The 22,983-nt window shown below is 40.2% G+C and overlaps 2 protein-coding genes across 4 annotated transcripts; one reads left to right on the plus strand and one right to left on the minus strand.

Annotated features, from left to right (window-relative positions):
* The first annotated feature begins 9,594 nt into the window (after positions 1-9,594).
* hnf1a (HNF1 homeobox a) lies at positions 9,595-16,312 on the plus strand. Of its 3 annotated transcripts, none has more exons than XM_034212685.1 (10): positions 9,596-10,124; positions 11,089-11,288; positions 11,395-11,575; positions 12,383-12,582; positions 13,166-13,338; positions 13,427-13,568; positions 14,441-14,629; positions 14,707-14,828; positions 15,536-15,620; positions 15,827-16,312. In XM_034212685.1, exons 1-10 carry the CDS (start codon positions 9,829-9,831, stop codon positions 15,955-15,957), a joined length of 1,719 nt encoding a protein of 572 aa, XP_034068576.1. In that variant the 5' UTR covers positions 9,596-9,828; the 3' UTR covers positions 15,958-16,312. The 3 variants fall into 3 exon arrangements, with proteins under 3 accessions (XP_034068578.1, XP_034068576.1, XP_034068577.1); XM_034212686.1 differs by having other exon boundaries at positions 13,196-13,338; XM_034212687.1 differs by lacking the exons at positions 15,536-15,620; positions 15,827-16,312 and adding an exon at positions 14,905-15,138 and having other exon boundaries at positions 9,595-10,124.
* A 7-nt stretch (positions 16,313-16,319) lies between these two features.
* cunh12orf43 (chromosome unknown C12orf43 homolog) lies at positions 16,320-22,687 on the minus strand. The gene is made up of 6 exons (XM_034212694.1): positions 22,518-22,687; positions 22,198-22,225; positions 21,730-21,828; positions 21,556-21,635; positions 21,363-21,450; positions 16,320-16,860 (listed from the first exon to the last, which is right to left on the minus strand). The coding sequence occupies exons 1-6, from the start codon at positions 22,633-22,635 to the stop codon at positions 16,518-16,520; spliced, it is 756 nt and encodes a 251-aa protein (XP_034068585.1). The 5' UTR covers positions 22,636-22,687; the 3' UTR covers positions 16,320-16,517.
* Positions 22,688-22,983: the final 296 nt, after the last annotated feature.

Here is a 22,983-nt window from a genome sequence, read left to right on the forward strand (position 1 = left end):
CCAATGCTCATGAGCTTACAATGAAATGAACAGTTGTTGCCGTTTTAAATGTGCTGGTCCTATACTCTTTACTTTAAGCCATGCAACCTTGCTGCATACTTAACAAATAAGAATGTCTTACATTGACAGTGTTTTGAGTGGCTTTTTAGAACAGGGAATGCACTAAGTGCCTTTTCAAACTACATTCGAGTTGAAAATGACCAGCTTTAATCAAGGCACAATCTGGGTAAGTCATTTCAGAAATATATACATTCGATCAGATCCAAAGCATAGCCTTTTTAAGTAATTTAACCTAATAATATATATTTTTAGAATAGCGTAATAAAACAATAATAAACCACTTTTCTTTTTACAAACAGCTAATTAATTCAGAGTAAACACACTAACAAACATCTATGTAATGTCATATCGGATCATGACAACAAAAATATCATAAGAAATGAAAACAATACCTCAATACGAACACCCAAATTAACAACAAATGACCGGATTGGCCCAAATGGACTAATCCGCGGAGCACCTCACACACCAGGATCCCTTGGCTGGTAAACGCTGGTAATAGACGAGTTGGGATCGCGGAGAAATGCTCTCCCCAGACACATTCTCGCAGCGTTATAAACCTTTTTCTTACTCAATATCAAGCCACACTTATTGTTTTTACTTCGGATGTGAGTGTTTGTGCTCAGGATGAGTTTAGCTTGTTCTCGCTGTATCGCCGACCCGGAAACCTGTCCGCTCCTCGCAGCAGCAGTGAGCAGCAACGAGCCTCGCAACGTCCCGATCAATCAGAGCACACTGGGCTCACAGGGAGGGGGTGGCAGGAGCTCCAACAAGCCGTTTAGGACAGAGAGTGAATACCTGGTGAATACACATACAGAGATGCTGTATGAGAAACCAATGTGATTTTGGAAAATTGCACAATATAAATATATTCTAGTAGACCTCAACAATGGAAATATGATCAGTAGAAATGGCCATGACATGGGACCTTTAAGCGACAAACATTAAGCCTTTATTATGAAGGCAGAACTTCCTGTCCCATATCGCCAATGTTGACTAACTTGACACAATGTCCGTCGTCCTAGTTTGGATAAAGTGTTAACAAGCACACTTTACAATTCCAAAAATACAATTTGTATTTGTATTTATTTATAGAAGGACCATGCATACAAAAACATTAATCTCAGCAAAGAGAAGAGATGCAATATGCCTGATTATAGCCAATAGCTCATTTCCATCTGTGGTCCTCAGACAGGTTCATAACAATCAATAAACAAATAATAACATTGCATGATCTCTATCAGTCAAACAATTTTAAAACCTGATATAAGTACAGCTCAATAAATTAATACATAGTACACTTGAAATACACTTACATGATCTCGGTCACTCAAATAATTACAAAGCCTGATTTAAATTCAGGTTACGAACATAATACTTAGTCCACTTCAAATACACTTAAATAAAATATCTAAGAGATAGTATGACAATACAGTTCAAATAAAAAAAACTCAGATGACAGTGTAATTAATGTTGGCATGACTGGTTGCTTAATATCATTTTTTTCCCACCATAGAAAAACGAGTTAAAATCAGTACAGGTTTTAAGTTCAACTGGAAGAGTATTCCAGTGCTTGATGGCCGTAAACGAAAAATGCTGATCGTCCAAAGGCAGTGCGCCTAAGAGGGATGGTTAGATCTGCATTTGATGCAGATCTGGGGCCTCATGTATAACGCCGTGCGTAGGATTCACGTGGGAAGGTTGCTTACGTAGTAGAAATCCGAAAAATAGGTCCATACATTTTCCGCCACTTCCCGATTCACCAAACATTGCGCACCGGCGAGGAAAGTGCGTACAGCACTTCCTACGCCGGTTTCCCTTTATAAATCACAACCGACTCGAAATGCGGTGCAGCTTTTGCGGGTTTCACGTAACGCCCATATTTGCCTATAAATAGTCAAAGAAACGCCCATTCATTCATACATTCTGACTGACTTTATGAAGAAGATCGCAGGAAATTGATTGATTGATTGATTGATTGAAAAGTTTATTAACAGCTTGTATATTGGGTACAGTACAGTACAGCTCAAAACATACAATTGTTAAGGGGATGCAGACCAGAGAAAGACTTTCGTCTTGTCTACATCAGGGTCCCCCATTTCCAATTCATCATGTCATTTAAGACATATAAGACATATTTGACATACAGATGGCTTATTTACAATTTACATACAGGTGGTTTTTTACATACAGATGGCTTATTTACAATTTTCATTTTAGATTTCGTTCTAATACATCCTAACCGGACATTTAAGACATACCAAGTCTACAGATATACAGTTAGTAACAGAGTCTAAAATGCGAGTATATACATAGATGGGGGGGGGGGGGGGGGGGGGAGCTGTCCATTGAACGACAGGTTGAGATTTGTACCATTACCGGGGCCAGTTTTGCAATGCTCTCCCCCGAAGGTGCTCTTTAAGAGAGGTTTTGAAGGTAAGTATAGTTTTACTTTCCTTTACAGTTGTGGGAAGAGCGTTCCACCTTGATGTGGCATAATTGCGAAACGTGTATTCCCCCTTTTTTGTGCCAAATCTGGGTTTCACATGATTTGTGGAGCTCCCTCTGGTGTTATGATCATGGTATTCCTTGACCTTTGGGAATAATTTTGACATGTACATGGGTACCATAGAGGTGTAGTGGATCTTGTAGACCAGGCCCATTGCAAGTAGCTGTACTCTGTCGTCTACTCTAAGCCATCCTAGGTTGTCAAAGTGGGCAGAGGTGAGGTGGGTTCTAGATGAAAGGTCAAGCAGTAGTCTGACCAGTTTATTTTGCGATGTTTGAAGTTTTATTTTTAGCGCCTTGGAGGTGCTATGGTACCATGACGTGCAAGCATAGTCATAGTACCCTTGAATGAGTAAATTACGACAGAACAGTTAAAAAAGACATCTCACGCCGTGTCAGATGTGGGTTATTTTGGGGAGGTGGAGATAAATCATATTGTTTGGTGGATGCCGTTTGAACCAGAGTAGCAGCATGGAGGTCGGATCGTCACCAAAATAAATAAATAAATGGCCCGAAAAAGGTTAATGACAAAAACAATACACATAGCCTTCCTCAGGCAGTGTGTTTGTACCGGGGACAGGAGACACCCCCTTGATGAGAAACTGTAAGAAGTGATCGGGGAATCCCTCCGGAGTGGAGTCATGACGACTGGATCTGAATTATGTTTTTGTATTTGGTGGTTTGTGTTCCAGCTGTCGATCAGCTGTGCGCAGCGTCTCCACTGCAGCCTGTGCGTCTCAACCCGTCTCTCCCGTTGTTGTGCTTAGTGCGTACGCATGGGTTAGAGTTTGCGTGGAGGACCGCACGTTTTCCCATCAAGTTAGTATTTTATAAATCGCAAACATTGCGTAGAAACTGGCGTACGCCATTTTTTGAGCGTATATCGCTTTATAAATGAGGCCCCTGGAGTTTCTGCAACTCTGTTCACGGCGAAACTGAAAAAAGCCCCTCAACGGTGGTGTTGTAGAATTGTGAATGATTCTGAATACCAATCGAACTCGGGAAAGTAGAACAAGACTATCAAAACTGAAAAGTTTGTATTTGGACAGTATATTGCAATGATGGTGTTTTAATGACTTTCTATCCATAACTTTTAAGGCTTGTTTATAAAGAACCTCAAGTAGTCTCATAGCAGTCTTAGTTGCTTGGGACCAGCAGGTTATACAATAGTGAAAATGTGATAGTATCATGGCATGCAAAAAGGTTTTCGATGCTTCTATGGTTAATGAGTTCCTAATATGTTTAAATTTGAAAATGTTATATTTCAGCTTTCTAGTCATGCTTCTAATATGGCTTTCAAAAGTCAAATTGGCATCCAAGATCACTCCCAAGTATTTGACCTCATTGACGTTTTCAATTATTTTACCATTCACACGAAGCTGTGGATGCGTGGTTGTTTTTTTCTTATTCGTGAAATACATTGTCACTGTTTTGTTAGTGTTTAAAGTAAGACACGAGTAATTTAACCATTGAGCAACTTTGTGCAGCGTCGACGAGAGCTTAGAGTGTAAAGCACCGTGTCGTCAGCATACATCTGGATGTCCACATCCTCACAAACAGATGGGAGATCATTAATATATATGCTGAACAACAGCGGTCCAAGAATTGAGCCTTGTGGCACTCCGATTGAGCATGGCTTAGTTTCTGACAGTTTATCATTTATACGGACACATTGAGAACGACCAGCTAAATAAGACCTGACCCATTGTATTGTGCTAACTGACAGGTTGAAATTGTTGAGTTTTGATAAAAGTTTGGTATGGTTTACTGTGTCAAATGCTTTTCGCAGGTCAAGGAACACTGCTCCAGCTATCCCTCCTTTGTCTAACTTAGCCTTGATTCCTTCCACTAAATAGCAGCATGCAGTCTCAGTAGAATAATTGGTCCTAAAACCAAACTGCATAGGATGGAGTAGGTTGTTGTAGCTTAGGTGTGACACCAGCTGCTCCGCGACTACTTTTTCAACTACTTTGGACACAACAGGTAGAATGCTGTTGGGTCTATAGTTGCCTACTTCTTTCTTGTCGCCACATTTAAAAATTGGTGTTACAATAGCAGTTTTAAGAGCTGATGGAAATTTATTATCTTTTAATGATTGATTTGTATAGGTGATGGAGCTAGCTAAGTCCTTTTTATGTTTTATAAATACTGTGTCTAGTCCCCAGTGATCTTTAGCCTTAGAATTTGATAAGGTGGAAATTATTTTATTCACTTTAGTCTCATTTGTACAGTTGAGTTTGAGCACTTTTGTATCGTCAGCTAATGCAAGAAGCGGTTCTGTTACATTGAAACTGTGGGCCAATTCTGAAACAGACTCAATAAAGAAAGTATTAAAATGGTTGGCCACGGCTAGGCTATCCTGTTGTAGGGTTCCGTTTATCATAAGCTCAGTATTATAATTTTTTGAGTGATCTTTTCCAATAAGTTTGTCAATGGTTTTCTATCGTTTTTGAGAATTCCCCTTTGCCTGTCGAATAGTATCTAAAAAGTAATTTGCCCTTGCCTTTCTTTCAATAACTAATTTTCATTCTGAATATGATCTGTTTTGGGAGGACTTAAATAAAAGATAAAGTTTACAATGAAGTGCCAGAAATCTATGACAAATTGTGTACAAATACTCTTCAGTTACCTAATTTTAGTTAATGTCCTACTCTATACACCTACCCCAATACTTTAGAGGCAAATATTGTAATTTTAACTCCAATATACTTTTTGATAACTTAAAATACTTTGCAGATTTTAAATGGCATTACAAACTACATCAACTAATGATGTATTATCACAGGTAAGGCTACACAGCAATATAATAGGTCATACAAACAAGCCCCACATTACATGCTGCAACATTGAGGTATTAATGTGCATAATTTTTAATAGCAATTTGTAAGATTTTTTTTCTTTTCTATATTTATGCTTCGTGTACATAATGTTCTTTAGTACTTTTTCTTATTTTATTGGATTTTTCTCCAGTGGTTGAATACTTTTCTATGTATAACTTTAATTTCTCTTACTATATTTATGTTATTCACCAATTCCCAAAAGCAAATTCTTGGTAAGAGAAAATGTACTTGGCAATAAACCCGATTCTGAATTACTCATAACAGAGTATTTTTAACATTCTGGTACTGCTACTGTATCTCTCGTGAAATATCTTTTGAATACTATTCTGAATACAACTTCCATATTGCAAACCGGCTTATGCGGTGTGGTGAAACAGGAGGTTTTGTGTGCTGTATGCTCATTCATTGCTGGGGTTTAAGTATTTAATTAGTAGCAAAGCCAGCTCTGGCTAATCTTCTCAACACTGACTCAACATGTGACCTGGTGACCAAAGTTAGGGACAATCAATAGGCTGAGCAACTCAGAGACAACAACAGATTTGACTCGCTGTGAATGTAAAATGGATGCTGTTCTACCCATGGTTTTAAAGTTATGTTGCAGAGGTTAGAAAGTCTGGAGACTTTTTAGTGCTAGATATGTCTCCAAAATACACACACACAGTCATAATCCCAGACACCCTACAATCTCTGAGCGTGAAATGCTAGGGTGCACAGATATACAAGGACAATCAAATACTCCAGTGGTGCAGTATATCTTTTACATAAGTATTATACTACATAGTACAAGTAAAAGGTGTGCATTCAAAACCTTAAGCAGAAGTGGAAGCATAAGAATTAAAAAAGTACTATAGTACATATTTTAAAGTAATATACTCATTCTTCACAGTGGGCTTATTATTGGATTAAAAATGATGCATGCATTAACATGTTCTTCACTTTAATAGTACAGGTGGTATTCTTATTACTATGTCATCAAGGGAATAAAATATAATTTATCAAGGGATTACCACGTATTATCATAGGTCGATTATATATTCTATCATTAATCTGAATCTTCAGAGTAACTAAAGTTAACAAATACATGTAGGAATAAAAAGCAAAAATATTTGCCTATACATTAAATATCGTAGAAGTTTAAAGTTTGCATAAAATGGAAAAACTTAAGTAAATAAAACTTGTAGTTAGATCGTGTCCAGCACAGATTTGATCCTCATCCAGTGTCCTGCCTGCACACACAGGCCAACTCTACCTCTGCAGATGAGCAGCTGAAGCTCTGGAAGTGGGACAGGGGCTATTTGGACAGGAATTAAGGGGTGTGTTAAATTTCTGCATGCATGATCAATGGGGTTGAATGGTGGGGAAGGGGGGGAGAGGCGAGGAAGAGACGGAGAGAGAACACAGCCAGCAAAGGCTCACTAATGAGAGATGGACAGTGTGGATTGTATCTCATTATCAATCAACATAGCTTTGAGTTCTCTGGAGAGGGGAAATGTGTGCTGCATGTGGTCCATTTTGATAAACCCAGCTTGTGTGGTGGAGCATTAGTCACAGCGGTATCTGAGCTGTTGGAAATCCACACACATTGCCCTCTGTCCGTTTTGGTGAGGAGTTTCCTCTGAATGGAACAATGGGACTTAATTACAGGTCAGTGGCATGTCTCAGGGAGATAGAGGGAGCTCTGTTACCCTTCCAAATACAGTATAATGCCATCTTCCCCAGGGTGGGGTGGGGTAACAGGAGCTCCACACAAAAAGGTGCTGATAGGCTGAACCTGAGAATGGTATAAGGTGATACAGGCAGAGAAAGTGAGCGTTTTACACTGAAAGAGAGAGAAAGATAAAGGACTACATTAACTCTCAAAGGTTTTCTCCCTTTCAGTTCGCCCTCGTTCCTTTCCCAGTCCACTTCCAACTTATCATTCCTGCCAACTTTCTTTAACAAAACACAACAGGGTGGATCAAAGATAAAGAATTGAATCTGGAAGGGAAAAAAAAGGTTTTGAAATTAATCTACGTAAACAATTTAAAAAGTTTAAAACCACCTGTGGGTGCAGCATACAAATCCCTCACATTTGCCTAACACTAAATCACCGAAATAAACTGCACATTATTTCTATTATATTTACATTGTGACTGCTCCACGTTAATGCATTAAAGTAAAAACCAAAGACATGTTCATAGTTAAACTATCAACAATCACCAATATCAAGGTGATTACAGGGGCCTATACTACAAAGCTGGTTCAACCTAACCTGGATATGTTTGAGTTAGCCGGTTGGCCTAATCCAAAACATACGCGCTCTCGCTAAACTGTACTACGACGCTGGTTATCAAGTGGATCGCTCAAGCCAGCCGTTTCCTATCTAGTTAGGTGCACGTTCACATGAAAGCAGTGGTATCTGGAGCATTCGACCAATCACAAACATGGAGAAGCGCACTGACAGGCAGCGTCATACTTCCTGAATGAAAATTCAACTATAATATTAGACATATGAAGAAGTTCAACTTTAAACATCCATGACTTAAACACTTGATCCAGGATCAAAGCCACATAGCTGCACCTGCAAGGTGAATACAGCTGGTAACAGAACAAGTGTTTGAATGCGTACATTAACAGATTTATGATATCACTGCCCCGTCTAAGACACGATCTGACTTTAATTACATTTGTCTCGAGTGTTTCGTCAACTTAATGTGTTGCTTAAAATAATACTTCTGCATACAGTATGTGACACTGTGAGTGTTGCACGGCCAGATACGGCTCAGCTGACTCAGATAAGGAGATATATGATACATTATGAAGTGATATGCCGCGGACTGTACTTAATGTTACTCTGATCCGGTTACTTATGTTGTGGCAGATATTTAAGTAAGCTTTCTTAACGCTAATGTTATAATAGTCAGATTGCTCTGAAGATGGAGGTGATATTCTATTAATGTTCATGTTCACAGTCAGTGATTTTTGCCGGCCGTCTTTCCTGCAATGGCAGCTTTTCTGTATTTCCTTTCTCCTGTAATATGACTTGATCGCTTTAAACTCCGCACACTGAGCTCTGATTGGTCAGCAGGCAGTGCTTTCACTGAGTTGAGCTCTTAGCCTGCAACCTAACCTGGTCCCGACCAGGTTAGCCGCTAAGCATAAGTTACCATGGAGATCTAGCCTGCTAAAAAGAGAACCAGCTTCGTAGGACCGGAAAGCCGGAGTTTTCCCTGAATGTAGCCGGCTAAGCGAAAATCCTGCTTCGTAGTATACCCCCCTGGTGAGCAAATAGACAAACAAAATATAACGTATGGGTAATATTGGTTGTTTACATAGACTGAGATTACAACGTGTTTAACAAGAAAGTATTCACTCCAGACACGTAAGAAAAGTAAACCTCCGCACACACTGATGTGGTCAAATCATTTAAACTAAAATAGAAAAAGTTTATAAAAACCAACATAAACATAGTGAAAATAGTTACTGTGAAATAAGTAATATATAACTCATATATAACAATACAAAAAGTAAAATACATAACAACAAAAGATACATTTAGAATACAAATGAAGAAAGTTGTAAAATATAATCAATAATAATATATCAGTCTTTTTTCCGGTAGAACAATTACTTTTACTTTCAATACCATACAAGCTGTCAAAATGCTGTTCTCCACTGAGTGATTGAGCTCATTCTCCACTCAGCAAGACTGTGAACACAACGGCCCCCAATGTGAACTAACTTTGGTCTGGGGACACATCCTGAAACTGGGCCGCGCACATGTAAACATGACACAGCAGCGCTCTCTAGTGGCATGCAGGACAAGATCAGACCATGTTTATGCTCAGTTAATATATATTTCATATGTGTGTTAATTATTACTTTTCCACTACATGCTTCATCATTAAAGTTTGCATCATATCCATGATGCAAACAGATGGATAAGAGGAGCTTCTCTCTGTGTCCCAAAAGATGGTTTCACTGTGAACAATCTGAAATATTTACATGTGTAAAAGCAACACAAAACTTTTCTGTTATGTTTTCTTTACTTGTCGGCTGTGAGAGGAGCCTCTGCAGCCCTTCATGCAACTCTAACATCCCCTCACGTTTATTTATTGTTGTTCAATTGCACTTTGGTCACTGTTGGGGACTGAGGCAGTGGGGACAAAGTTCACAGGGCCCATGAAAGGAGGAGGGGGTGAATAGGGAGGGAAAAAAGAAGAAGAATATTGACCTTTGAAAAGCAAAACAGCAGGTGGAGAGCCAAAACCAGGCAGCTCAGGACACATCGGGAGGAAATTCAACACTGGGAAAATTAAAGTATCTGTATCTGAGGGACTGTTAATATAATGAGGCCCAACGCTGCCTGTGTTTGAGCGTGGCAGTGCACATGAGAGCAGTGTTTGTTTGCGTGGCGGCAGCGAGGTAAGGCATCAGAGCAATGGAAGAGAGGATAGAGGAGCGGGCCGAGGCCAAGCCGCGCAGTTTGACCGCCCTTCAGGAGCAGCTGATCTGGGCCCTGCTGGGATCTGGCCTGTCCCGGGACATCCTGGTCCAAGCCGTAGGGGAACTGGAGCGAGACAGGGCGAGTACTGGCACCGAGAGGGGGGAGCGGGGGGATGGAGAGAGCTCAGAGGAAGGAGAAATGGATTTCCCACCGCCTATATTCCGAGAGCTGGAGAAGCTTTCCCCCGAGGAGGCGGCCAAACTGAGGGCTGAAGTGGACCGGTTACTGCAGTGAGTAGATCCCAGCACTGCTCTGGAAGATCCACTGATTTAAAAAAAACACCTTAAAATGCTATTTTTGCCCAGCAATTTGTCTGTGAGTGGTCAAATTAAAAAAATACCTTGCTTATTTTTTATTCCCCCCGTTCTTCTCTTTTATCAAAACTGCACTTTTAGTTTTGTATTCTTCTTTGCTCCTTTTCCCTCTTTATCCACTCTCCTTCTGCCAGCTTATCTGCCTCTCTCTCTGCATACTAGCTTGTGAAGCGAATTTAAAGAGGGTTCCTCCTTTGCTAGTTACTAATTACCCACCCCCATCATTATTCTCCAACCATTTCTTAATAAATAAGCTACATGCTTAGGTGAAGATTAATGGAGTAGGGCTGGTCATGTGAGGCCATGTTTACATAAAGGCATGAGGGATATTTTTACATATTTTTAGGGATGTTTTATGATATTTATAATATACTGATGTATTTTATTGGGACACTTTACTGAGATGTGAGTTTTTTTTATTAAAGTATTAAAACTCTCACTAGACTCTCTTTACAATCTTTTTTTTAATATGGTTCAACCCAATATCAAAATACTGTGTGTGTGCTGAATTCCAGTCAGAGAGTTTTTTTGTAGTATTGTGTATTTATCTGTTGCTTACCTGACGGTTAAAAGCGTTAAATTAGGCTTCATAAACCTTTTACACGTGTTTCCCCTCCAGTGCTGGACTTCGCCCCTGTGTGCTTTCCCTTATCTCTCTCTGTCAATAAGCCTCTCTCTACTTCCCTCTAAATGACCACGCTTTATGTCCAATGTTGTGAAGAACCGTTTAGCACTCGACTAGAAAGTGTTAACCCAGAAATATAACGGAAAGGGTAACGGGATATAAACGAAAGTTAAACAAACTACAAAGTGGAAAGGATACACAATAATATAAAGGTGGGCAAGAACACACAAAAATAAGATACATTTTTTCAAACAGGGAGGACCCCTGGCACGTTGCTAAAATTGTGAAAAGCTACATGCAGCAGCACAACCTCCCTCAGAGGGAGGTGGTGGAATCCACAGGGCTCAACCAGTCCCATCTCTCCCAGCACCTCAACAAAGGCACGCCCATGAAGAACCAGAAGAGAGCGTCTCTGTACACCTGGTACGTCAAGAAGCAGTGCGAGATCAGCCAGCGTGAGTACAAGGACGAGCTGCAGGTGCTCTTTTTTCTACTATAAACATGCATCAAGTGAGATACTGAAAGGGAGGTGTGAAAAAGTGAAAATGAATTACCTTTCAGAATTTACCAATGCCAAACATGGCCTTGGATCTGCAGAGGAGCAAGGAGAGGAAACAAGGAAAGGACGGAGGAACAGGTTTAAATGGGGTCCAGCCTCCCTGCAGATCCTCTTCCACGCCTACGAGCGACAGAAGAACCCCAGCAAGGAGGAGAGAGAGGGGTTAGTGGAGGATTGTAACAGGTGAGCATTAGTGATGGTACAAGGACAAAACAGGATTATTCAAATATATCTGATTTTTTTAAACAGTTTTGATGCTTCACCCAACAAGACCAAAAGAACGAGCGAGGCCAGCCTTGAAATATGATTATTAAACCCACTTAGAGCCTGACATCTGATAAATTCCTTTCAAACAATAGATATAAGGACTGAATTAGCCACAATCCAAGTTTGTGCAATTTATATATACTTTTCTTTAAATCTTAAATCTCACTATGAGTATAATTCTTGTATTGTTTTTGCACATGTATGGTTACAGACCTTCTCTTTACCTTCTCAAGTATTTTGAGTGCAAATCATTTACCATTAACAAACAAAACAAAACCCACAATAACATAGTTAAATAGATTTCATTAAACACATTGTTATTTAATGTATTTTAAGTCGACATCATCAAATTGTTTTTGTGAATTCCCTAGGCCACAATAACTGGTAGCATAGTGTGCACTGGACCATCCTTTACCAAAGGAAAGGAGATAATGCCTTCCTATTTATTAAGGCAACAACCCTTCACCATCCATTTGTTGATACATATGAATACATAGAAAGAAACCCTCTTTCTTAAGAGGTGTGATTCTGTTCTGGAGAGGAATCCTTACTTTAATTGAAAAGCATTGAGTTTATTACTGTAATCATTTTCTATGTGTAGAAAATAAAGTAAATAAGACAAATATTTCTTTCTAGGGGAGAGTGGTCATTTTCTTTTACTTTTCTAACATAGCCCTGCCTTCAAAATAAAAGCCATGTAACAGTGTGCTGTGCCTCCCTCAGGGCAGAGTGCCATCAGAGGGGGGTGTCGTCCTCGCAGCTCGCCGGCCTGGGCTCTAACCTGGTCACAGAGGTCCGAGTGTACAACTGGTTTGCAAACCGCCGCAAAGAGGAGGCCTTTCGCAACAAACTGGCTCTCGACACACCTTTCCCCAACCAATCTGCCTCCTCCTCTCACCTCAACATCCCGAGTCCAGAGCATGGTAACACACTAACAGGGTTGGAAGAGAGTACACATTGAAATTCAAGAGTGAAATCTAAACTGAAAGAGGAAGCAGGATCGAGATTAGACTTGCCTATACAGGATGTATTTTCTTTTTGATCCCATGGTGTACAACCATCAGACCCTTGTAGACATGACTGTACAGGTTCTGGTTCAGATGCTCATATTTCTCAGTTCCCTTATGCTGCCATTTGCAAATCAACCAATGCAGTGTTGGAAAAAGTGCTCAGATATTATATTTTAGGAAAAGCCTTAAAAACAGTCTGGAAATACTGTTACGTATTTAAAACCTTAAATATGCTCAAGTACAACGTATCATCATCTACCATTTAACAAAATGTTATTAATGAATAGCCCTTCATATATGAAGGGCTATTCATTCATTATTAAGCGTATTTTTTGATTTATGTTTTTTATTCAAATCTAAATCTGCAAGGAACTAGGGACTAATGTTTCCATATTAACTTAGTAAAATATTTGCCTCCGAATTGTAGCGCTCAAACCGGAAATACTCATTACTTGACTAAATGCGCTTACTTACATTTTAATATAACCCCTGTCAGTGTTGTGGGGCCTGACTTCTTGTTTTCCAGGTATGAAATACAGCCAGCAGATCCTGTGTGACGCGATGAGCTCTGCACGGGGGAGCGTGGGGGAGATAGTGGGACGTCTGGTGGTCAGCCCTGTACAACTGGAGCCCAGCCACACACTCCTGGAGACGCACAACCCCAAACTGGTGAGGGCTGGTGTCCAGGTGCTAGTTTAGATAGTAAACTACCTGTATACACTGCTGCCATCCTGACCACGCTGTCCTTTGCCCTCAGGTGTCCAGCGGAGGCCCTCTGCCTCCTGTAAGCACTCTGACCTCGCTGCACAGCCTGTCTGCCTCCACCGCTTCCTCCCAGGGCCTCATCATGGCCTCACTGCCCAGCGTCATGAGCCTGGGGGAGTCCTCGCTTCTCATTGGTAACATTGGAGCTCTAGTTTATTTTCTGATAGAATATAAAAAAACATTTACAGCGATGCAAGATATTACATTTTTGCTAACACTTGGCTTCAATTGCCTTTGCATTTAATGATGCCTTCTCCAAATGAGTATTAATGCTTTACATTCAGATGCTTAAACTAAATAATATATTAACTTTGATTAATGAATATAAAAAATAGGAACCCCTGGCATAACAAAACAACGTAAAAGTAGGGTTAATCTGAACTACACTCAGACCTCGATTTATACACAATATACTTATGTGGCTGTTTTTCTATAAGGTCAAATTGGTTATCAAATAGTAGTTGACAGCTCATCGACAGCTATTGGCAAAATGTCAGATAATGGGATCGCAGAGCAAAAAAAAGCACAATGCAACAAAACAAAAATAAGATCTACAGAAGTAAAGGCTGCCCTGATGTGTGTATATGCCATTGTTCGCTGAATGTGTAGGGGTGGGGGTAACAGTAAGGGAGGCCCCACACAAATTGACTAGGTGCTGCTGATCACCTGAATCCACACCTGGCTGCACTTTTATGACAAACAAACTTGTAACATTCAGACGATGTGAAAACACCAAAGCAGCTTCAGTCCTAGAAAAAACCCTAATTTTAAGTCCAATGAAAGAGCCCGATGAACTGATAGGCCTTACAGACTTAAATATGAGGTATATTTTTCCACACTGCAGATGTATTTTCCATTGAATGCACATAATAAAAGTGTCATTTTATTTTCTTTATTATGTAACCTATATTTAATTGTAGGCCTTTAACAGCATATACCAATGACATGACAATATCATGCATCTCAAAAAAAACAAAAACTGAAAACGGTGCGTTACGATTCACAGGTTTAGCCTCTGGGCAGCCCAAGAGCATGCCTGTTATCAACAACGTGGGGGGCGGGTTCACCACTCTCCAGCCAATCTCGTTCCAGCAGCAGCTTCACGGCCCTCCCCAGCAGCACATATCACACCAGCTCCAGAGCCACATGGGGGCCAGCCCCTTCATGGCAACCATGGCGCAACTGCCATGCCACAGTAAGATCACAGCAACAATCTGATAGGAGTTTATGTGTAATGTTGAGATAAGTTTGACCATGTGATCCTCATTACAGTGTACAACAAGTCCGATTCGCCCCAGTACCACTCAGTACCATCCAGTCTGCTGTCCCAAGCCATGGTGATCACTGAGGGCAGCAGCCTGGGGACGCTGACCAGCCTCACTGCTGTCAGACAGGTAACTGAGTCTAGGGGTTCAGGAAGTTTCAAGGGATATTTGTTTTTATTAAATTGGATGATGTACTTATCTACAGTCAGTGAAGTACCTACAGTGAATGACAGTCAGGACATTCCAAGTTTGGAGAAACTGAAAGAAGATATTGCTTGGAAGTTAAAGCAATGTTCTTCTGTGGAGGGAGGAAGCAGCAAAATAAAGGTGTATCTAAACAAATAAATATATCAGTTTACCTAAACGCTATATATAGAATATATTTACCGCCTGAACCTATTGTTAGACAGCCATTTCTGTCAGGGAACTGAAGCTGACCATCTATGCTCTCCTCAAAGCCACCAGCCTCCATTGACAAAAACAGTCATTTTACCTGGCAAAACACAGGAGACCTCTCGCTGTGTGTTTGTGTGGGTTGTATTGTGTGACAGATAGAGGCAGCAGCAAATGAGCAACCCCCATTTTCTGCACGGTAAAATGACTGTTCCCTTAATGGAGTGTTGGTTGTTAAAAAGGATTGATAAGGGCATCGCCTAAACTAATATAGTCGTTTTTTTTAGGTGGCTAAAATGTGTATTGCCGCTACTTGTGTGACGATAGGCTACTGTTGATTTGACACTGATTATAGATAAATACTTCATACAACCTGACTGCAAAGAAGCACGGATAATAATATTTTGGTTACAAAATGTGTCTGTTTTTCATTTCTTTGATAGATTCTAACAGCAGATCCTGAGGAACTTACAAACTCTCCTTTACAAGAAGACTCTCTACATATGCAGCCACAAACACCTGTGCCAGGTACACAACAAGGTTACTCCTTAACATTTGGAGTCACTTTTAGCATGACACAATCAAGCTGGGCTTAATCTGATTAGATCAATTGGAGAACATTTAATAATGTCTGACTTTGAACTCTGTTACATTTGTTCACATATGGCTCTAATCCTCTTCCATGATTTTAAGCTGAGTTAAACAACATTTCTATGTATTTATTTTGTTAACAGCTTCATCCGAGAGCCTAGAGCTGTATCCTGCTTCTCAGACGACAGAAAGTCATCAGTCTCTCCTCCTCTCACCTTCACCAACAGACATCAGCTCCTACATCCCTACACAAATGGTGTCCACTGCGCAGTAGAAGTGCTGCAGCGAGACAGTGTTTTAGCTAGAGGGCTACCTCTGCTGTACATTTCCAGAAAAATACCTGGAGTCAGGGGCCACAGGGACGATTCAGTTTTGATGCCTTTAAAGACTCTCCGAAACCACTGTAATACGAACAAGGATTGACATTAGAGAAGATTAACCTTTGATACAACAATCAACTGAAAAATCAACACCGAAATGTATTTTCATTGAAGTGTATAGTGACTTTCATAATTTGTAAATTAAGTTGTAACTTGTAAATTGGGTGTTGCCTGCATTTTTTTTATGTCACTGCTTTGAAATGCTTTTTCAGACTTCTTTCAGTCAAATAAAGATTATTTCAAGAATAAGCATGGATTGGTATGAAAAGATTTTTTAATGAAACATTTTTTTTTGTTCAGATACAGTTTTACTGTTGTGTAAATGATGAATGTTCTTAAAGACACAGCTTCCTAAAACATATTCAAAATGTTTTGGGATATATATTTCAAGCTTGTGAGGGACTGGATAACGAACATCCCAAAACAGTGAAGGATAAGTCAAAAGAAATTCACATCATACTTCTTCCTCTGTGTGTCGCTTCTTTTTCTTTTTCCGCTTCACTTTGACCTGCGTGTGTTCCTGCCCAGAGTTCCCGTGCTCATCATTAACAGGAGAACCTGCAGAGTCTACCTGCTCACCCTTCTCTTGTTTCCGTTTCCTCTTTTTCTTCTTCTTCTTCTTAACAACATGGTTCTCCTTTTCCTCTACCACGTTTTTCTTTTCCTTTATATCTTCTGAGCAGGGAAGCTCAGATGAGGGGGTGGAGAGTGTAGAGGGGAGCGAAAAAGAGGGCAAGAGATCTTTGATAGACACTGCCGCCTCCCGCAGCCTCATTTCCATCTCACTGTCACTGTCACTGTCACCAACAGAGAAATATATGAGTTACAAAGATAGTTAGGATGTTTTTAAGTCAGGTTGTATAAGGTGCTTGTTTATAGTCATTGTATCTGTTACAGTAGACGGAGGTTGGCAAGTCCCCAGTTTGGGGAGCAGGGAGAAATTCCGGCATGGAAGCAAAAAATATATATTTGAGACAGGAACTGACCAGAGTCAACAAACTGTATTTTTAACAAGCAAAAAAAGGCGGTTATTGGTCTAATGCTACCTTGTTCTATTAGTTTGTTGGTGTTAAAAGCCTCACCTAAAAAACAGTTTATGTGTATGCTATATTGACAATAATGTTCCTTGCCGTCAGACAACCATTTCTGAAGATGCTACCTGTGCTCTCTTCAAAGATATCAGACTCCAGACTTTTAAATCACCTACTGTAAGTGAGGCTTTTTTATTAGTAGGCTAAAATACGTGTTGTTTCAGCAGTACATTGCTATGCTGAATTCCCCGAGGATAACTGGTCGAGGAGGAGGAATAGCGATTGTTTATGAGTCAAACTTTTATTGTAAACAGTTGCCGGCCTCGTTCTCTAGTTTTGAACTGAACTCATTTGAGTTGGGCCGCACTGATCCGGTCCTGTGTGCAGTGATTTACCGTCCCCCAAAGTACAACAAGGACTTTATTAACGATTTTTCCGATTTCCTGACCGGCATTATGCATACATATGACCGGGTTCTTATCTTGGGGGATTTAAACATACATGTTTGCTGTACTAACAAACCGTTGGCTCGAGACTTTTTAAAATCTTATTGATGCCTTTAATCTTGTTCAATCGGTTTCTGGCCCCACGCACGAACACGGGCATACTCTTGATCTTGTCCTGTCTTATGGTCTATCAATATGTAATGTTGAGATATGCGACCCAATCTTCTCCGATCACATGCCTGTTCTATTTGTCGTCACTATCCCTTGTGTTGTTGGTAAACAGTGTCCACAGTCTGCTCATTTTCGTCGCATGCTTAAACCCTCCACCGCTGTTCAGTTTTCTGCTGCCTTCAAACATTTTGTGGATGATAGAGCATATCCTATTACTGGTGATACAGAGGAGTTACTTTCTTTCTTTAACTCCTCTTGTCAAGACATCCTTGATACTATTGCTCCACTAAAAGCTGTTCGCCCTAAAGTTAAGTCTGAACCATGGTTAAATGAGTCCACTCGTACTGCCAGACAGGAGTGCAGAAGGGCTGAACGCAAATGGAAAAAAGACAAGCTGCATGTGTCTTATGATATTTTAAAGGGCTCCTGGCGTAGCTATCAGAAAGTTGTTAAAGCGGAAAAAACGCAGTATTTTTCAGATGTTATACGTAATAACTGTCATAAACCCTGTGTTCTTTTTAGCACTATAAACTGTATACTAAATGTTCCACAATCCATCAACTTAGTAACCTCCACTGAAACCTGTGAGGCGCCATCAGAGCAAACATCTCACTTCCTTCCCATGATCCATCTGTCATGGACACTTGCTCAGCTGCTATGGATCAGTTTGAGCTTGTGTCACTTCCTGCTCTAATAGAAATTGTTGCTCAATTGAAACCCTCAGGTTCTCCAAGCGATGCTGTCCGTGCGCGATTTTTCAAAGAAATCGGGGACATTGTTGGACTTAACGTTCTTAATATAATTAACAGCAGCCTGACTACAGGAAAAGTACCAAAGTGCCTAAAACATGTTGTGGTCCAGCCTTTGATTAAAAAAACAAACCTGGACACCTCTGTTTTGACCAATCTATAAACTTCCTTTTATGTCCAAAATTTTAGAAAAAGTGGTACTGAAGCAGTTGCAGTCCTTAAATGTGCATGGCATTCTTGAGGTATTCCAGTCTGGGTTTAAACCCCTCCACAGCACTGAATCTGCTCTTTTAAAAGTTTTTTTAATGACCTGTTTTTAGCTACTGATTCTGGGAACAGTGCTGTTCTTATACTTTTAGACCTGACAGCTGCCTTTGACACTGTAAATCACAGTATTCTCATTTCTCGCCTGCAGTGTTGTGCTAGTTACTGAAAACCAGTAACTAGTTACCATTACTAGTTACTTCATGTCAAAAGTAACTCAGTTAATTTACTAGTTACGTACACCCAAAAGTAATGCGTTACTGTGAAAAGTAACGTTTTCGTTACTTGAAAAAAGGGCTCCCATTAATGCCCTTATAGCCTTCCTTTCAGTACTGTTATTGCATTGGAGAATAATACAATCTGTTGATCAACTTGACATGCATTATATGCAATCTGGATTGCATCGATATTAGCTGGCTTTCCATTTTTGTATATTCTTTCTCCAGGTAGTTGGAAAAAGTGTTCCGTCCCATATGCCCTGTGCCGCCCGGACATGCTATCATGCTAACTAGCTCCCTGAAAGCGGGTGACTCCACTGTAGCAATAGCCTGCATGTGTTCTACAACATACCGTGCAATGGCTTTATCGACTTTTCCCTGGCTAGAAGTCCCTTGGTTAAAATCCAGCCGCTGTTGCTTAGGTGGAGGTGGAGTGGCGTCGGCTGAGTCTCTGTGGTCTTAGCTACTAGCTTCGTCCCAGCATGTTGTTTTTGCAGATGTTTTAAGAGATTTGAATTACTGGTTTGGGCAGTAGATAGGATCTTTGACCCGCCAGGACACAACTTACATTTAACTAAAACGTTCTTTTCTTTGTGCTCGAAAAAATTGAAATAGTGAGAATATCTCCAGGTGGAGAAACAAGACTTGAGCTCCGCCGCCGCCATGATAGTCTTGTTAGTAAACAACACAAACACGCCCACAGCCCGTCTCCGCATGTGACACAGGAAGTATCTAAGTACATTTACTCAAGTACTTAAGTACAGTTCTCATCTCTGTTCGCCTGGCTGTTGACTATATAAAAAAAACTAACGGAGTAACGCACCATGTAGTAACGGTAAATGAGTTACTGAATTAAAAAAGTAATGCGTTAGAGTACTAGTTACTGCCAACAATAACGGCGTTACAGTAACGCGTTACTTGTAACGCGTTAGTCCTGTCACTCGCCTGCAACATTTTGTGGGAATCAGTGGTACTGCTCTAGACTGGTTTAAGTCTGTCTGAAAGAAGTTTTAATGTAAATCTTAATGAATTTACTTCCTCCTCTGCTCCTCTCCCATACGGGGTACCCCAAGGCTCCATTCTTGGGCCGATTTTATTTTCCCTGTACCTGCTCCCCCTGGGCGCTATCATTAAGAAATATGGTGTCTCATTTCATTTTTATGCAGATGACTCGCAAATCTACATGCCCCTGAAAATAAATGACCCAAACCCTCAGCAACGTCTGTCTGACTGTCTGCAGGACAAAAGAGCCTGGATGGCCTTGAACTTTTTAAAATTCAATGAAAAAAAGACAGAGGTCATAATATTTGGACCCAGTGGTGGCCCCAATGCCCCACCTGTGCTGGATTCTCTTGTCCCATATGTGAAACCCATGTCACAAACCTGGGTGTACGGATTGTTCGTGATTTTAAACTAGACAAACAGATTAACTCTGTGGTAAAATCCAGCTTCTTTCAGCTAAGACTTTTAGCAAAGGTCAAGCCTTTCCTTTCTTTTAATGACTTTGAGAAAGTAATACATTGTTTTATATCCACTAAACTGGATTACTGCAATGCTCTTTATATTGGAGTGACCAAGGCTTCCCTGTCACGCCTACAGCTGGTCCAGAATGCTGCTGCACGCCTCCTTACAAGGACAGGCAGGTGTGAATATATTACGCCTGTACTCGCCTCTTTACACTGGCTACCAGTCCATTTTAGAATACAATTTAAAATGCTAATGTTCGCATACAAGGCCCTAAACGGTTTAGTCCCACCGTACCTGGCAGATCTTTTAAAACCATACACACCCACACGGTCACTGAGGTCTGCTGACAGACTCCTTCTGGAAGTCCCAAAATCGAGGCTAAAGCAGCAGGGAGACAGAGCCTTTGCTGTTGCAGCTCCAAAGTTATGGAACGAATTACCCCTCCAGGTTAGACTTGCTCCAACTCTGCCTGTTTTTAAATCTCGTTTAAAAACCCACTTATTTTCCCTGGCTTTTACTGTACAGACCAGGTGACACTTGTGCTGTTAAATGTGTTTTTTTTTTACCTTACTAGTGTTTTGTATTGTTTTTACGTCATATAGGAGAGTTTTTCAGTCGGTGGCTTCTGATCTGGTTTCATTGTCTCGTGTTTTACATTTGTTTCATGTCCTGTCTGTTTTTATGTATTTATGCTATGTTTTTATACAGTTGTTGATGTACAGCACTTTGTTCAACTCTGTTGTTTTTAAATGTGCTATATAAATAAAATGGATTGGATTGGATGCCTCTGTGCAGTCACTCACGCTCGTTTCTCCAAACCGTGGGCGTGCCAACCTCAATGTACAGTAGGTAACACACCGATTTTAGATAAGTCCCTTATACAAAGTCACTTTGAAACTAAACCTTTAAGGACTATACAAATAAATGACATTTTAAAATGTAATAATAAGAACCTTGAGCTGGAAATAGGCCGCCGCCTCACAGGGGCTGGGGCTTCTACAGCTGCCTGTCCCGGGACTGATGTAGAAAACAGAAGAAATCCTAGAAAAGGAAAGAAACAAAAGAAAACATATGGATGGGCATGCATTTAAAAATAGCAGTATACCCTGAAAAGCAGTAGGTACCAAAATAAAAGAGAAAATGTACCCTCATCATCGTCATCATCATTATCACATTTTGCTGACTCCGCACAGGATTCAGTTTCAGTTTTCATCTCTGTAAAGCGACTGACAGGAAAGGGGACAATATATGTTAAGTTTTCAAATATATGGATCTTTGCCTCACATTGATATGAAAATGCAGAGAAGTCAAACTACATACCTGTCGAGAAGATTTCCTAACTTTTTGGCGACGTGTGTTCGAAACCCTTGGGTGACCTGGAGCTCGTTGCCATCGTGATCATGGTCAGCGACAACAATTCTGTTGCACAACAAGACAATATTCAAACTTACTTGATTTATGATTATTGATTGATTGAATATTTTTGTATGAAATTCTGTCATTGGACCATTCACTAAAGAGAAGCCGCATATGTCCAAAATTAAGTTTTGTAATTTAACAAGAAAATCATTGTTTATTGGGCTGGTAAGTTATGCAAATCCCCCAGTCCTTTTTATATATCAAGAGCATTTGGTTGGTAAATGGTGCTAATTGTTTGCCCTGGTTGCACGTTGATAATATAGCTATAGCTGGGACATTTGGAGTATTTAACCTTAATAGCTGAAGTGGAGATAAACAATCCAATACACTAGCTCTTATAACTTAAATATACATGTATAAAAGGCTTACCGTTTTGACTGTTGCATATTGCCCCCATCTAAAACACAGATAGCAGCAGTCATCATCAGGTAACATGCATTTAATAAATACTGTGTCTACATTAGCGCTGAAGGTTAAAACAAGCATGCTGCAAGAAGTTAAAGCAAGTTAATGAGTAGTGAAGTGCAATACAAATATAGATTTCTGACATTTCGACTCACGTTTCATTACTACCACCTCTGTATTTAAATCAGAGGTGGGTTTCTCACCAGGCTAATGTCGTATTCCTACAGGAGTTTTCTCTCTGTCCACTTCGCCTCTCACTACTAACATAACAGGAACACCTTTACCTTTCTTCGTGTCACTTCGTGTTTCCCAAACGGCCTCCTGACATCTTCTCAACACTTCATCGTCACTGCTGCAGGAGTCTTCAGAAACACCAACTATCTTCTTAGCTGTGGCCGCCATGCTCAAACACGTGCCGCTGGTGTTTTGAGCTGAGCATTCTGGGTAATGTAGTCTGTTTGTCAAACGGGAACTGTGTTGACAGAAACTGGCTATTTGTGTCTTTACATCACTTTCTTCATACAACTTCGACAAACCAACTTTTTTTAAACAAAAAGTCAAGGCAATTTCTTTATTGTATTTACAGGGACAAAACCACAATCTGTGCAATAATGTTCATTTCATAAAAAGAATGAAAACAATGTCATACATTTTCCATTTTAAATTTCTGACATTCATTTTAAGACTGAATTAATATTCACAACTTTTACAAATGAAACAAGATTTAAGAATGTCAGCATAATTTGAAGG

The sequence above is a fragment of the Gymnodraco acuticeps genome, unplaced genomic scaffold (assembly GCF_902827175.1).
Source record: "Gymnodraco acuticeps unplaced genomic scaffold, fGymAcu1.1, whole genome shotgun sequence".
NCBI lineage: Eukaryota > Metazoa > Chordata > Actinopteri > Perciformes > Bathydraconidae > Gymnodraco > Gymnodraco acuticeps.

Coding starts and splice junctions, on each gene's coding strand:
- hnf1a (XM_034212685.1), top strand. CDS start 9,829: ATGGAAGAGAGGATAGAGGAGCGGGCCGAGGCCAAGCCGCGCAGTTTG. Junction 14,630..14,706: donor GGCGCAACTGCCATGCCACA/GTAAGATCACAG, acceptor TCCTCATTACAG/TGTACAACAAGTCCGATTCG. Junction 15,621..15,826: donor GCCACAAACACCTGTGCCAG/GTACACAACAAG, acceptor TTTTGTTAACAG/CTTCATCCGAGAGCCTAGAG.
- cunh12orf43 (XM_034212694.1), bottom strand. CDS start 22,635: ATGGCGGCCACAGCTAAGAAGATAGTTGGTGTTTCTGAAGACTCCTGC. Junction 21,636..21,729: donor TTAGGAAATCTTCTCGACAG/GTATGTAGTTTG, acceptor CTTTCCTGTCAG/TCGCTTTACAGAGATGAAAA. Junction 21,451..21,555: donor TGATGATGACGATGATGAGG/GTACATTTTCTC, acceptor TTCCTTTTCTAG/GATTTCTTCTGTTTTCTACA.